General features: G+C 38.1%; 1 protein-coding gene across 10 annotated transcripts in view; it reads right to left on the bottom strand.

The window, feature by feature from the left end:
• The window catches only part of LOC6548040 (muscleblind-like protein 2), a 115,354-nt gene extending 100,621 nt beyond the window's left edge, over nt 1–14,733 (bottom strand). For all 10 annotated transcript variants that reach the window (XR_001448460.2, XM_015156284.2, XM_015156281.2 and 7 more), the window contains exons 1-2: nt 14,017–14,733; nt 3,937–4,617 (exon numbers count right to left, since the gene is read on the bottom strand). Coding sequence is in view for 9 of the 10 variants with exons in the window: in XM_015156284.2 (XP_015011770.1) it covers nt 3,937–4,125 (189 nt within the window). In the remaining variant the exon portion in view is untranslated. The remainder of the gene's footprint in view (nt 1–3,936; nt 4,618–14,016) is intronic.

Raw genomic sequence — 14,733 nt, 5'->3', positions numbered from 1 at the left:
GCTCGAGGCGATCCGGAAATTCAAGCGTCAACTACAAAATTGGAATAAACAACAGAAAAGGCCCGAAGGAGCGACAGGGAGCGAAGATGTCAAAGTGACCGGCTTTGTTCTCCAACCATCTATGTATCTCCCTCTCTTGCCTTGGATTCTCTTGGTTTTTTAAGCGGAAGAGTTGCCATTTTCATTTTCTTTTGCGGCAGCGCCATTTTCCTTTCATTCTTTTCGACCATAATTTGCATGGCATGGGAACTTGACTTTTGTTGGCCCGCCCCGAAAGGGAAGTGGCAAGGGAAAGCTGGCGTGGAAAATATGTTGCAGGCGGCGGTGGCGGCGGCGGCAGTGTTGGGAATATAATAGAAAAATAAGGTGCCACACAATATGGCCGAGAGCTTTACAGTTGGTTAAGTAGCAAAAGCGCGCGAAGCGGCGAAAGGACGCCGTGGCAAAAGGCGCCGGATAAAGTGGCACCAGCCAAGCGGCAGTCCAGAAAAACGCTCGCTGCGGAGGAGGAGGAGGAGATTTTCCAGCGAGGCCATCTCGCCCAGCACAGCAGAGCAGAGCATAGCGTTGGAGCATGGCGTTAAAATTGTGTTGACAAGAAAATTATAAACCGGAAAATGTTTTATGTTGTGGCTATGCGATTTTTACTCATTCTTATGCCCTCTCACTTTCACACTGGCATCGCGCCCTCTCTCTCGCGCTGCTTACAGTGTATCATCTGCCATCCCTTTCTTGGGCGCTGGCTCGCTTTTCGAGTGGCTTTTTTAAAGTTTCAGCTCGCCCATTGTGGTCAAATTAAATTGAGGGGAAATTACCAATGAAATGATGCCAATTTGCTGAAGGGTCAGAGGTCACTAAGCGAAAAAGAAGCGCTTGGCTGAGCTAAAAGGCATTCAAGTTTTGTGGTTATTTTTTAAGAACTTAATACTCATAGTTAGAGCAAATAGTTGAAAATGCTCCACTATTCCAACGATTAATATTAGATTATGGAAATTCATGTGTAATGCCTTTTGACATTAAAGCACAATTGCTTTTTGCTCGGATTTGAAATAGAACTGGATAAGCCCTCTAATACTGACATTGACCCAGATTTAACTTATAATGCTGCTTAAACTTTTCCTTTGTGAAATGGCATTTAAAAGCCCACTACGCGCAACCTAGCAATAAATTAGTGTCGCGGCCACCGAGAAAAAGTTTAAACACGGCCAGGTACACGTGTATTCCATATAGTATAGTATGGCCATATAATCACAGGGAGTCGTACATAGGTCTTTCGTCCTCGAACATATACGTGCATGTATGTATAAATGCATGTGTATATAATGTGCTGGTTACTGCCACGTTTAAGTTCGTTAAACATTTAAGCCCAGCTCGTTTTGTGTGTCAAGCACACACGTACATGCACAATGTACACACATGTACATACATACTATATAAAAAGTCGTTGGGGACAAAAAGAGGTGAAAATGAGTGCAAACACACTCGCCTACAATTACAGCACTCAAAAAGGGGCGAAGAACAACGGGGCACGGCAAATGGAAAGCGGAAAAGTGCGAAGGAGGCTGGGGAAAAACGCTTGGCGAACGAAATTGCTCGGCAACTTTACTGCATAGTTAATTAATAGGATAACACAATTAATTTGTGGGCAATGAATGTCTGAGCTTTATTTACCCGCCCAGCCAGGCAAAAACTACAAGTGCCCAAGGGTCACTGGGTGTGTGTGTCCTTTCCATTTCCACTTCCATTCCCATTTCCATTGCCACTTCCATTGCCATACCCATACCCATACTCAATTCCATGCCCAATTCCAACTTGCAGCTGCTGCCCCACAGATGATGTGGATTCTGCAGTCAGAACTCGCTTATCACGCAGCTGTGGTTTCGGATAATTGCCAAAAGGCTTATGAGATTTCCCAGGCATGGCCAGAAACTAACCGAGGCGCAAGTCTGACCCGGCTCCTAATGATCCATCAAAGATAATTTGAAATGTTTAGGGGTTAGGCTTGATTAATGATGCAGGTCAGGCATTGTATGGAGCAATGGCCAGAATTATGAATATTAAATATGCATTCAAATTCGACACCGCTGAGATTAAATCATAAGTGGATTTTAACAACAGTTTCGTACTTCGTTTGATATAGATCTTAATTAATAAAGGATTGTAAGAGTAAAATACTTTTATTTACCAACTTTGATTTGAAGGTTTCGTAATTGTTAATAAAAGTTTTTAAACTGTTACCAAAGGCTTGGTTCGAAATGGTAATATCAGCAGAGATTAATCTACAACTAAGTCCAACAAATTGCTCTGGTTTGGGGTTTCTCGTGGACAAAGAATATTTGAGAGCCTCCCTGATACATTCATTGAGGCCCAAACGCCAAAGGTAAACAGTGAAAAAATGGGAGGGCTGAACAGTGGCTCAATTAACAATGCCCCCTCACCACCCAGTAAACAGAAAAACAAAAAAAAAAAACAAACGTGGATCCTGCGAGCCAAAGAGCTACTTACAAACATCAGTTTTAACTATTGTTTGCACACTAGACTCAAGAGCGACAAAACGAAATGGTTGGGGGCGCTGGGTAAAAAGGACGAACTATGCCCAACTTTAAGGACCCAGTCGCTCGCTTTGGGTTTTGTTGGGATAACAAAAGGCCGTTGGCCAAACAAGCTGCCAGCGACGCCTAAAAAGCGGCTACGTAAAATTTCAAAACGTAATTTTTTATGCTGTCACAAATTTGATGGTGATGGTGACGCTCCTGCTCCTGCTCCTGCTACTGCTACTGCTACTGCTGATGATGATGGCATTTTGTCAGCATTATTATACTATACATAAAATACTCCACTTTATGTTGCCATTCTTTGGCAGTTGTTTGTTTGTTGCGGGTAGAACAAAAAAGCTTAATAAAGAAAACACCAAACAGGCAACTTAATTTTTTCTGCCTCTTGTTCGCCATTGTCCTGTTTAAAAACATCCTTTTGTTCACCCCTTTGTTTCGCCCCCTGCTAATTTGCCACGTTGCCTTTTTTGGGCGGTAAAAAAATTGAGGAAAAGTGGAAACCTCTTTGGCTTTGATTGTATCTGCCCCTCGGCAGGTTGTTTGTGTCAGGCTTCAAAATGCAAGATATTTACGATAAGATCAATGGAATTGGTTCTACGACGGAGGGGGGGAGTGTTCTTAAAGCTAAAGTCTTAACTTAATTATTGAATTTTAAGAGCTTTACCTTGAAATTGTCCATGTCTATGAGTTGCGTGGCCTAAAATCACTCGGATGGTGACAGACGATTTTAGTTATTTAGTTGAATTTAATAGAACGTTTTATTTTCACTACAGTTCACACAGAGAAAATCACAGACTTGGTGTTCAAATTTTTGAATGAAAGACATACTACTCAATTAGTAACCGATTTTCCGGTTTTCTCTATGTTTTTGTTCTTCAGGGTTTCGATGGGTGGTGGAACTCTCTTATTTGTAAGCCAAAAGCTAAAGCCTTCTACTCGGGACCCAAGACTCAAGCCTCAAGCACACTCACGCACACATTCTCAATTTTCAAGCTCAGCCCGGCGCTGCATTTAGCTGCATTTAATTATATTTTATTTGGTAGGCACTTAGAGAGACAGCCACTAGATATATAGTGTGTATTTAAGATATGTATATAGAAGCACAGAGATACCAAAAACGAAAATGGAGTTTATAAAAGCACAGAAGCACAAACAACAAAAGCGAGACAAGATCAGTTTTCGTTGAGGCCCTCAAATGGGGATTTGGTATTGGTTTGAAATATATATCTGATTTTTTTTTTTTTTTTTTTTTTTTTTTTTTGGTGGGATGAGAAATCAAGACTTAAAGCTTACGGTCTACGAGTCACACGAAGCAATAGAGGAGAGTTGAGTTAAGGGAGTTGGTGGTTCTAGTTCGGTTTAACATTGGGGCAGTACTGACCTTGATGCTGTCGTAGCAGGCGGTGACCTTGCCGTTCTGGACTTCCACGTTGGCCGGGGGATGGGCGAACTTGCACTCGGTGTCCTGGCGCGAGCATTTGTTGCGCTGGAACTCGCGACAGACCTCCAATTGCAGCCAGCGCGAGTCCTTGCCGTTGAGCAGGCTGTTCATATTGACAACGTTGGCCATCGTGTTTTGGGGTTATAGATATATAACTATATGCTGTTTACGGATCTGGATCTGGGATAGCTGGAGTTTGGAGTTTGTATAGTTATAGCCTAGCGACTAGAGAAAGTTGTTTGCTTTTTATTGTTTTACTATACGTTTTTATTGGTGCTTTATTTGAGTGCTCCTCTCGCGACACGCACACACAGAAAACACTAAATTCAAGAGCACAGATCAGCACCTATATATGTATATAGCATAGATCTATGGCAGATGGTATGAGTTGGTATTCAGTTGCTTTCTGGTCTTTATCGATTTTGTTCGTTAGCGTTTTTGTGGAGTACAAAGCTTGTGGGGATAGCTGATAGCTTGGGCTATAATTTTGATTCAAATCGAACGCTTATTCAAATATATAGATGTGAGTGTGTGGTATATATCTATAGATAAACGCAGCTGTTAATTTTTGTATTTTATATTATACTGCTTTTTTTTGTGTGTAAGCTGAGTTTACATTATCTGAAATGAGAGTAAAAGAGAGAAATAGAACTTTAGGATCATACCGACTTGGTTCACATTCCAAGATAGATAAATAGAAATGGCGAAAGACAGAGATAGATAGTCGTATAGAGAGAGACAGAGAGAGACAGAGCGATTCTAGGTATAAGTGAGAGATGTGGAAACTGATCATGTTGTACATTTTTTAGATTTTAGGGGTTAGTAATGCGCAAGTCGTTGTGTTATGGTTTTATGCAGAATGCAATGCTCAAATGATAATATAAACAAAAGACAATCGACAGACATAACCGTATCACTATGGAGTATTTAATATGTAATATATTTGCGATAGATTCCTAGACTAAATGAGCGAATGGTGTGCAAAATAAAAGTTCTCGTTTCATACAACTTATGATATAGTCACTAAAAATAGTTCGCCAGATATACACAAATGAATATCTGGTTGTATATATAGTTTATATAGAGCGTGAGCAGCGTTTGGCATCCAGTTTGCAGCTTTCTGGAGGGTATCGCAGGGTATCCAACAGCCAAAACAGCCAAGAGCCACAGCTAAAGAGCCACAGCCAAATAGCCAAATTAAGCCTAGCCCCTAAGGCGATTCATTGCAATGCACATTGACCAAATAAAAAGATAACTACGGATAAATATTATGAACTAAAGTGCACTAATAGTCGCTCAGATACGCACATATATATATTTATATATTCGTGTATCTGTAGGCCCGGCCCAGCGGTGTTTAGCAATTAATTTGTAAAGGTAGGTATATATTTTTTGATCGTTTTTAGCTAAGCAACATTTAAGAGAGAGACACCGCCTGAGAGAGTAGTGTTTAAGACTCGTATATATTCACTTTTTAGCAAATTTCTTTTTATAGCAATGGGATAAATTGTTAAACGCACTTACCGCTCGTTACAAATATTTTATTTAACGCTTATTTCGATTAATCAAATACTGTAAAAAGAATTTCGTTTAGAATATATATTAGAGAGAAATGCATGAGGAAACTGTTACTTAGAATAGAGAAGTATAAATCAATTTAAAAAATCACCAAGTGACACAATCATCGATGACGGCACACACAATTTGATGTTGATATTTTGTTGTTATTAACATTTCAGTTTGCATTGTGTTTTGTTTGATTTGTTTTTATCTTCATTTGAACGCCTGTTGCAATTGTTGTTGTAATCGTGTTTGCATTGGTGTGCGTGTATGTGTGTCTTTAATCTTATCTTATCGCAGTGAGCGGCATATGAATCAAAGTTTTTTGAAAAGGGAATCTATTAAAGCTTTCTTTGCTTGTCTGGTTGTTGTTAAATATTTAATGGGCTTGGACCGGTGAGATGTGAGTAAACTGACAACAGTTGCGTAAATTAAGTTAAAGATGCAGTTTGGTGTGGCTGCACTCATATTAAATTTCTGCAAATGCTATCAAAAATATAAGAAAGATCACGTTGAATGCAAAATTCCTCTCGCTGTTCAATAAGCATTCTCCCAAAAGCCAAATATTCCCTATCTACCATTTGGCATTTCGAAAATTATCACACCGACACACTGACAGCAAATTATCTCAGCCAAGTCAATTTGGAAAGATACCAACGAAGACAATTAATAAACTTCATAAAGAACACATATACAGAACGTATTCTATAGTTTCTGTTAGTATATGGATTTGTGGATACGTTCGCATGATGTCAGCTGCAAATTGCTTTCCGTATTTTAACTTGATTTCCAAAGATATAAATTGTGATTTAATTTATGAGCTGAGAAATTGAAGACCCATCATCTACTTGCTCGTGTGTATGTCTGTCTGTGTGTGTGTGTGTGGGCTAATGTTTATGGCATGTATTAAAATAATTCTTGAAAACTTTTTCGTCTAAAACAAAAAAGTCTCTATCCACAGAAAATCGACCACGGGAAAAGAAGAGAAACACGCAAGTGAAACAGACGGGACGCCCACACAAGCGGACGTGGCTGGGCATCAGGCTATGTGGAATATATAGAAGACATTATAGCCAACAGATACAGCTACAGATACAGAGATACAGAGATACAGATACATGTACTGAAATCGAAACAGCGCTAGAAATTAGCAGCCGTGTCATTGACGCAGTACGAAAATTTATGACCAGAAGCGGGTGTGGAAATTGCTGCACGAAAATAAACTTCCCAATAGTGTTTATACGTGAAATTGGGCCAAGAATAATCGAAGGTTCTCCTGTTCGTACTACATATGCATATAGATTGGTATAATACGCAGACTGGTGCATCCGCCGACCTACAAACAACCTTCAGATACTGCTTTCAAATCTAAGGACACTCGCATCTCGGCGATTTTCGCTTATTAAAATATCATTAAGAGAATAAAAAAGAAACGAATTAAACTGACGGACAAAAAACGATGCAAATTGATGTAGACCCAGACCCCGAAGACAAACAAGTTCAACAAGTTTTGTCCGTAGGTTTTGTTTTCCTTTTTTCTTTCTGGTTTTTCGGTCTCGTATCAAAAAGTGTTTTGAAGGTTAAAGTTGCCGAAAAAACGCTGAAACATCTGAGAATCGAAGAAACCAGCAGCCAGGGAGAGAGTGAAGATTGAAAAACTGTTAATTTCCAAAGCTGTTAACGCAACTCCACTAAATATTTCTTCACATTCGCATTTCATATGTGCCCAAGTTCGACATTATGTTTATGCAAGCTGAGTCAACACAAAGGCAGCTGTGCTGGCATCAGAATTTTTGGGCAATCCTAATTGCATCTGGAATGGTGGACTACTTTGCTTATGAGTTTTTGGTTCAATTTACAGTAGTAACCAGGGATTCCGAAATATTTTGTAATTGGGGAAAGACTTGTAGTCTTTGGGGAACTGGCAAGTATTTTATTTAGTTTAATTGTATTTAATTTATGCGTGAGAATTTATGAAATATTTCAATTTGATTGGTTGTTGGGAATCAAAATACGATCATTCATCTTGTTATTGAAATCGTTAAAAGGCTAAATGGTTTGCTCTTCACTAGGAATAAATAAATTAGATTTATTATTCAATTATAAACGAAACAGCTTAAGAAATATTTATTGCCTAAATACCGAAAACTCTGACTTGTACTAGTTATTTGATAATTACGCAGATTAGATTAACACTCAAAAATCTGCGCTCGAATTGTGGTCATGGTACCGAAACAGCTGTTTAAAGGCAATAAGTTGCTGAGTTGACTAACAGTTGGGCAGTTCTTTTAGTTAAGCTTGCAGTTTTGGCCATAGATAACATATATATTTTATCTATTCATGCCACCGCAATCAATTAACCGTTCTTTATAACTTATCCAACCATCCATTCCCCAACACACATGGCCCATAAATAACATACAGACCAACTCGAGAGCGTTTCGCTGATAAGGCGACAAACACAACGAGTAGAACGCTGCAGTTAGCAGTTGGCTGTGAAAGCGCATTTTTTTTTCGTATTTGCATATACTCTTATTGATTTGTTTTTTTTCAGATATGCGACTCATATTGTATACTGAGAAACGTAGATATGTACACCAACTTGAGCGCCCGCCGACTTACGAAGTTGCGACTAAAGCCATACACAAGTCGCGGCAAATACCTCAGAGGGCCGAAAACAAAAGCAGAAACGCCGAGTTTTAGCTCTCGCCCCGCGGGCGACAAGTTAATGCATTTAAAGAAACATTTACGCAAGTGAAGCCGTAGCAAAACATCGGTCAGTAACCGCTCTGCAACATTATACAACGCTCCTCTTATGCCCCGCAGAAAAAAAATTAAAAAAAAAAAAAAAAAACAGAGCAACCCCAAAGGTATGACATACATATTGAACGATGCGCTCATAAAAAAAAGTGAAAGAAAGAAAAGCGGGTGTTTGCGAGTTAACCAGGTTCGACGGCTACTATCAATAAAAAAGATAAGATAAAAACTGGGTGAACCCTATACACCCATACTATAATATGCATAGGCCTTATTCGCAACCACAAATAAAGTTGGTACAAGATAGCAAACGCAAATATCCTACTCATTAAGACAACAGTCGAATGAAATAATAATTTACAAGTATTCCTCATGCATATCCAAACTAATTTTATTAAACGAACTGCAGGAACAGCAAACTTGCCCATCTACAAAGCGAAAAAGATGACGTTGATTGAAATGTTAGCCATAAATGGCCAGTGGCTAAATGATCGCTTTACTTTGGCTTATGTCATTCAGGTGGGTCGAGAAAAGACACAACGGATCTTTTTTTATTCTGCGCTGCTCCAAAAATGGAGTTTTGACTTGCCTAATTAATTCTTATTGTCATCCATCTGACTTGGCTAATTAATTTGGTAGTACACGGTGCGTTGGCGGCAAAAGATTATTACTTCTTTGCTCTCATAAGTTTCTCATGCTTTTGAAGTCTCTTCGCTGGCTGAATTCATCGACAGCTATTAGCGCTTTTTCTGAGATATTTTTCGAAAGTTGGTGCCCAGATAAAAGAAATGCATTCACATACGCTTTTCAGGGGGCTGCCCTTTTATGGTCTGGCTGTATAATTTGGCAGAGCTCTCGAATAGGTGCTGAAATAATCTGCAGATCGATCTATATATGGTATAACGTATGTGACTAATGGGAAAGCAGAAGATGACGAAGCGTGCCGTAAAGTAAATGGATTCGGTAGGGCGCTATCAGATGTGTTAGGTTTATGGAAAAAATGTACAGATCTTAATTTGATTTAATGGAAATCAAACCAAAGCGAAAACAATAATAGTAAGAGCTTTGCATTGTAAACAAATTACTGAAAAACTGTGACATTTTCATTATTGATTATCACAAATGCAAGTGAGAAAAACTTTCGTTTTGTCATTTTGAAAACCTTGCCCTAGTCCCAAGATCTTTCAGCATCCACTAAAATTCACCTGATCTCGTCTTATGCTAAATCGAATCAAGAGCTCATTGTCACGTTTTTCTCTCAGCGGAATTCATATTCAAATTTTCGTTCACACAAGCAAATCAATTTCTTAGGCGTAAAACGCGATCATCAGTAATTACGTCAGAGGTCGGAGAGCTATAACATATATAGCTTTATACACACAAAACTGAACCGAAAGAGGAGGCCGAAAAAAGCGAATGCGGGAAATCAAAAACAAAATTCATAAATGAGAGCGAGCTCTATCGCGCTCATATACTATTTTTTGGCATATTCATAACATTTGGCTTATCTTAAAAATACGAGAGCGCCGCCACAAACACAGATGCAATTACACATACAAACGCAACCTGAGAATCTGGCGGTGAAGACGAGGAAGAAAAATCCGAGCAACAAATGCTCAACTAATTTTCATAGATTTCTGTGCCTAATTAATTTCGCTGGCGAAACGTATTTATGTTTATATATTCCCAACGCGCTGATGATGAACCCCAAAATAGCCGAACCAAGAGTGAGAGAATAATATTTATAAAATTAAATATTTCACAAAATTTCTGAAATGAGAATCGAGTTAATCTTTGAACTAATTTGTGTGCACATAATCACATTGCAGACACGCCTCGAAACTCACAGACTCTGTCTCCCATGGGAAAGGTTAAACAATCAATTCTGCCTTCAATTGATCTCAATTGTGCGTTGCCCCAAGGGCCAGTGAAGGGTTAAAGATGCCGACGTTATAATTCACCATTGGCATTATGCAAAAGCGTATAAAAACTTTGTCTCTCGGCCACAAAAACGAACTTATTTTGGGACTGCAGTGGAGAGTCGTTCCAAAAACGCTGCCAAAAACAAATGAAAAAAAAAAGCGGCGGGAAGGTGGTATATCTTTTGGGGGGCTGTGGATGCACAGCTGCAGATACATCCAAAAGATACATCCAAAAAGTGCGGCAGCTGTCGCCTGTTATGGGAGATGCCTCAGATACTCGGATACTCAGATACACGGCGGTACAACAACACCAGCAACCGGACGAAACACGTTCAAAATTTCTTTTTCGACTCTTCGGTTGGTTGTTGTGTTTTGGCATGTGCTAAGAGAATTATGTTAGGGTGTGCCATCTGTATATTTATAATTGAGGAAGCTGCATTGGGCGGCCAATTGGGTGTGAGACAAGTTATGGATATTTCGAATTTTATACTAGAAAAGTTCATATTTAGTAAAGTAAACTTCATAAACTTATACGACTAAAGTTTATGGTGAAACCATGGTATACCTTGGAAATGAAAATCCACTTGGAAATGAAACCTCAAGGGATTTGAAAGCAAACATTCGAAAGAATGTATAGTTACCAAATGTGTAGTAAAATTATAATTTATTAGCGATTTGAACAACTTTCCACTATGTTTAGGTAGTCTACCTCTGAAATTTGTAACTCCAGCTAGTCTGAGTCACCCTATTCCTACGATTCTCCCAACCAGATACAAAAACCACAAATATCTATTTGTTTTTTGTTTCTTCTTTCTTCTCGACTCGTTCGCTACCTCAGTCGACGTCGACGTCGACGTCGCAGCTGCTGTGCGCTTATTGAAAAAGCCAAATACAAAATTTCTAGCAACGAAAAAAAGTGTTTGATATTTTTAGAAAAAAAGACCACGAGCACATGTTTCAAAATATCAAAAAAGATGAAAACTTGAGCGAGAGGAAACGGCCAAATGGAAACTAAGATTTGAAAATCTTCGAAACGCAAACGAAATGTTTATGTGGATGCAAAAATACACGATGCGATATAAAACAGCATCCCATCGAATCGATATTTCGAATATAGAAATTCCAGCATCAAAGGAAAACTCGAGAAATAGTTTGCCAAATTCGGAATGAATAAACCTACTAGCTATTTACGAAATTTGCGAATTTGAGTATATGTACTCCCTAGCATTAACAAGTATTTGCTCATGAGCAACTTGCATTGTTTTGCGTTTTCTAGCGCTTTAAGGCTAGACCTTTTCATACCTTTCGTCTGAACTCTGACACCTTTTCGAGTGCTGTCATCTCGCATCAAAACTGAAATCGCGAGCCGAGCAAGCAAACACAGCTACATAAGTACATATACAACGCTATTTCCACACTTTCAACAACCAAAAGGGGGTGTTCCTATCGATATTTACGACCTATTGAGAAGAGCTTAAAGCACAAAACCCTCTTACTACAAGTCAAACACATATTTCTCCCAGCGACGTTTTTTCTGGCCTCGTCTTTTTGTACTGCGGCATGAGTTTTGGCGAAAAATCGAATCGATTAGTCATGCCAAAAGTCCTCAAGTTTTCATCCCAATCCCCTTCACCAACAGCATATACAAAGCCGTCTTGTGGCATTCGTGGGGTTTTGTAGTTATGGTTCGAGTTTGATTTTTTGAGTACGTTTGGAGGAGAAAAAGTGAATGACTTGTCAGAGTGTATTGAGCAAATGGACAGAAATAACAATTCATTTTTGGCATATTCCAAACAATTTCTTTGACTCATATTTCTGCAGCAACACATTTTTGACACTTTTGTCGATGATGATGGTGGAGAATGAAAAGTAAAAATATAAACGAAATGTGTCAAACTTTTGCTTTTTGTTTTTCCAGTTGCCAGCGGGCAGAGCTAATTCAATTTGCATATCTCAACTGGAGAAAAACGGGAAAACGAAACAAATCGGAAAAATTATAATAACAATCTTTTTGCAACTGAAACCGAAGCTAGGGCCGAAATAAACATAAATTTAATGGTTACGACTTGGCAAGAGCACGGGGTGTGGGCTTTTGGGTGGAGAACCACATAAAAAACGTGACTTTTCGTTAAAATAAAATCTATGTATTTGCATGTGCGAGTACAGTGCGTTTCAGGATCGTATTTCCCATGACTTCGTTTCTAAGACCCTGAAATGAAATCGAATGACCGTGCAGGAAGAAATCCGGTAAACGAATCAGTTTCGTTTAACAAAGTAATCACATTAAATTTAAGAATCATGTCTGTTTTCTGTTCGGGTGTCTAAGCCCATTAAATATCCTAAGCTTTCAAAACAATTTCATTTAGCCATTAATTCAGTAATTGCCTGTTCGCAGGCGTTTTGTTTTATTGTCACGTGTGTTTCTTTACAGCTGCCTAACAGTGGCGAACCGCACTGTAAAAATTTCTCGACTTAGTTGTGTTTTTGTTTATTTAATGGTCTAGGCCTTGTCCGGCTTTAGAATAAAAATGGCTAAATTTGCATTACATTACAACACGATTTTTTATAGTTTTTACCGTACTGTTACGTTAATTAACTCCACATATGATATATATTCATGTTGAGCATTTCGGGCTCTTTCGCAAATAATGTGGATGTATTTAACGTATTTAATGGGCAATAATGTGGAATAACCATTCCCATTTTCACTCTGACAAATTTGGTTTGCAATTTGTTGAATTTTAATTATTATTTCACAGTTCATTAGGCTCAATTTCAATTTGATTTTCGGTCATTAAGCTTTACCAAGCCAAGTGAACGGGATGTGCATTATTTTAACAGATTAAGCACATTTTTTACGATTATAATACTCTTATTAAGACAAAATTAATATTTTGTGGCTGTGTAAAGTAATTTCTTTTCAATAAAAAAATCATTTTTTGTATATGGTTCCTACATTTAAGCCCATTTTGCTAAATACATTTGTGAAATAGGTTTTTTTTTAAAGTGGAGACAATAAATAATTATTTGTTTATATTTATTGACGCCAAACAAAATAAAGTAACCTTCAGTAATCGTTATTATTGTCCCTATATATATTTTTGCATAGTACTAGGAAAGTTTTGCAAGTATTTGCTGACAAACTAAAGTTGTTTTATTTAGTTATATGCTAAAAATTTCTAGAGGTGCAAGGTATATTTCTTTTTGTAACGCTTGCATCTCTAAATCTCTAAACATCTCTAAAATATCGAATTTACATATATCGATGTTTCTGCACATTTTTCAGCACTAAATAGTATTAAGTACTACTCTAAAAATAAGTGATTTGCATTTTTCGGCAATATGGTAGAGCTTTTGCAACACTGCATTTAAATTATTTAATATTATAATCAAATTATTCTTTAAACTTTACACAAATGTCTTTAGTTGAATTTAGGGATAGATTGGGAACGACTTTTGATTAACTTTGAGGAACATTAGTTTCCCTAACATTTTCTTTTGTAAATTTTCTGCCATTATTCTTTTGCTGAGTCTTGTGAACAACTTTCCCTACGATATTAAGTTTTCCCTGTCATGAAACAGAATTTCCGACTTTTCACTTGGCATCACCGAAAATTCGACAACAATAACAAACAAGACCACGAAATGTGGCAAGCAGAGGAAGAGAGAGACAGGGAAACCGATGGATAAAAAAAACATAAACTTAAGACGAAGGCGAAAAAAGAGAGAAAACAAAGGAAAAAAACACAACGATCTCTTTTTTGTTTTTAAGTATAAACACCTTCGGTTGTCCAGCTGACTTGTTGTTGTTGCTGCTGGCAAAGTTGAAGTTGTTGAAATGGTTGCTGTTGGGTGAAAAAGCGGCTGCTGTTTTATTTTCTTGTATTTGCTTATTGTTTTACTTTTACGCCGATGGTGAATTGAAAATGTATTTTTAACCTTTTTTCTTGACGCGCTGTGGTGGTGTGTGTGTAAACTAAACACGCGCGTTGTTGCAGAAGTTGTTATCGTTGTTTTTTGCGGCACGACGTGACGTCATTAAGATGCCGGCTAAAAACAATGGATTTTGCGATTTTTCCGGACAATTTCCCTGCAGCGCTTGCACTATTTTTCTTGAATTTTCATGCACGACTTTCGACAACTTCTTCTTTTTCTCCTTTTATTATCTGTCACACACAGAAACGAACACACACACACACACTCTTGCTGAGCACCTCACATACACGTGCACTCGCGTTGTTGTTTTTTTTTAGTTGTATTTTTGACAAAATTTTTCCGCGTTTCTAGAGTTGTAGCCAAAATCGTTTTTGATGACGGCGTTTTGCAGAAAAGTGATTATTTCAGTTTGCGGTGACTGGGCAGAAAGTATTGTGTTTGTTATTATTTAGCTGAGAGCTGCTATTTCTTTGAGGGGATTTTCTTGAGTTTTACAGGCTCTGCTATAATTCACTTTTCCGCTGACAGAACCGCTTCCATCGAAAAATTTTTCGAAACTGAA

The sequence above is a fragment of the Drosophila erecta genome, unplaced genomic scaffold, assembly GCF_003286155.1.
Source record: "Drosophila erecta strain 14021-0224.00,06,07 unplaced genomic scaffold, DereRS2 tig00000092-arrow-pilon, whole genome shotgun sequence".
In the NCBI taxonomy this organism is placed as follows: Eukaryota; Metazoa; Arthropoda; class Insecta; order Diptera; family Drosophilidae; genus Drosophila; species Drosophila erecta.
This window is presented reverse-complemented; position numbering and strand designations above follow the sequence as displayed.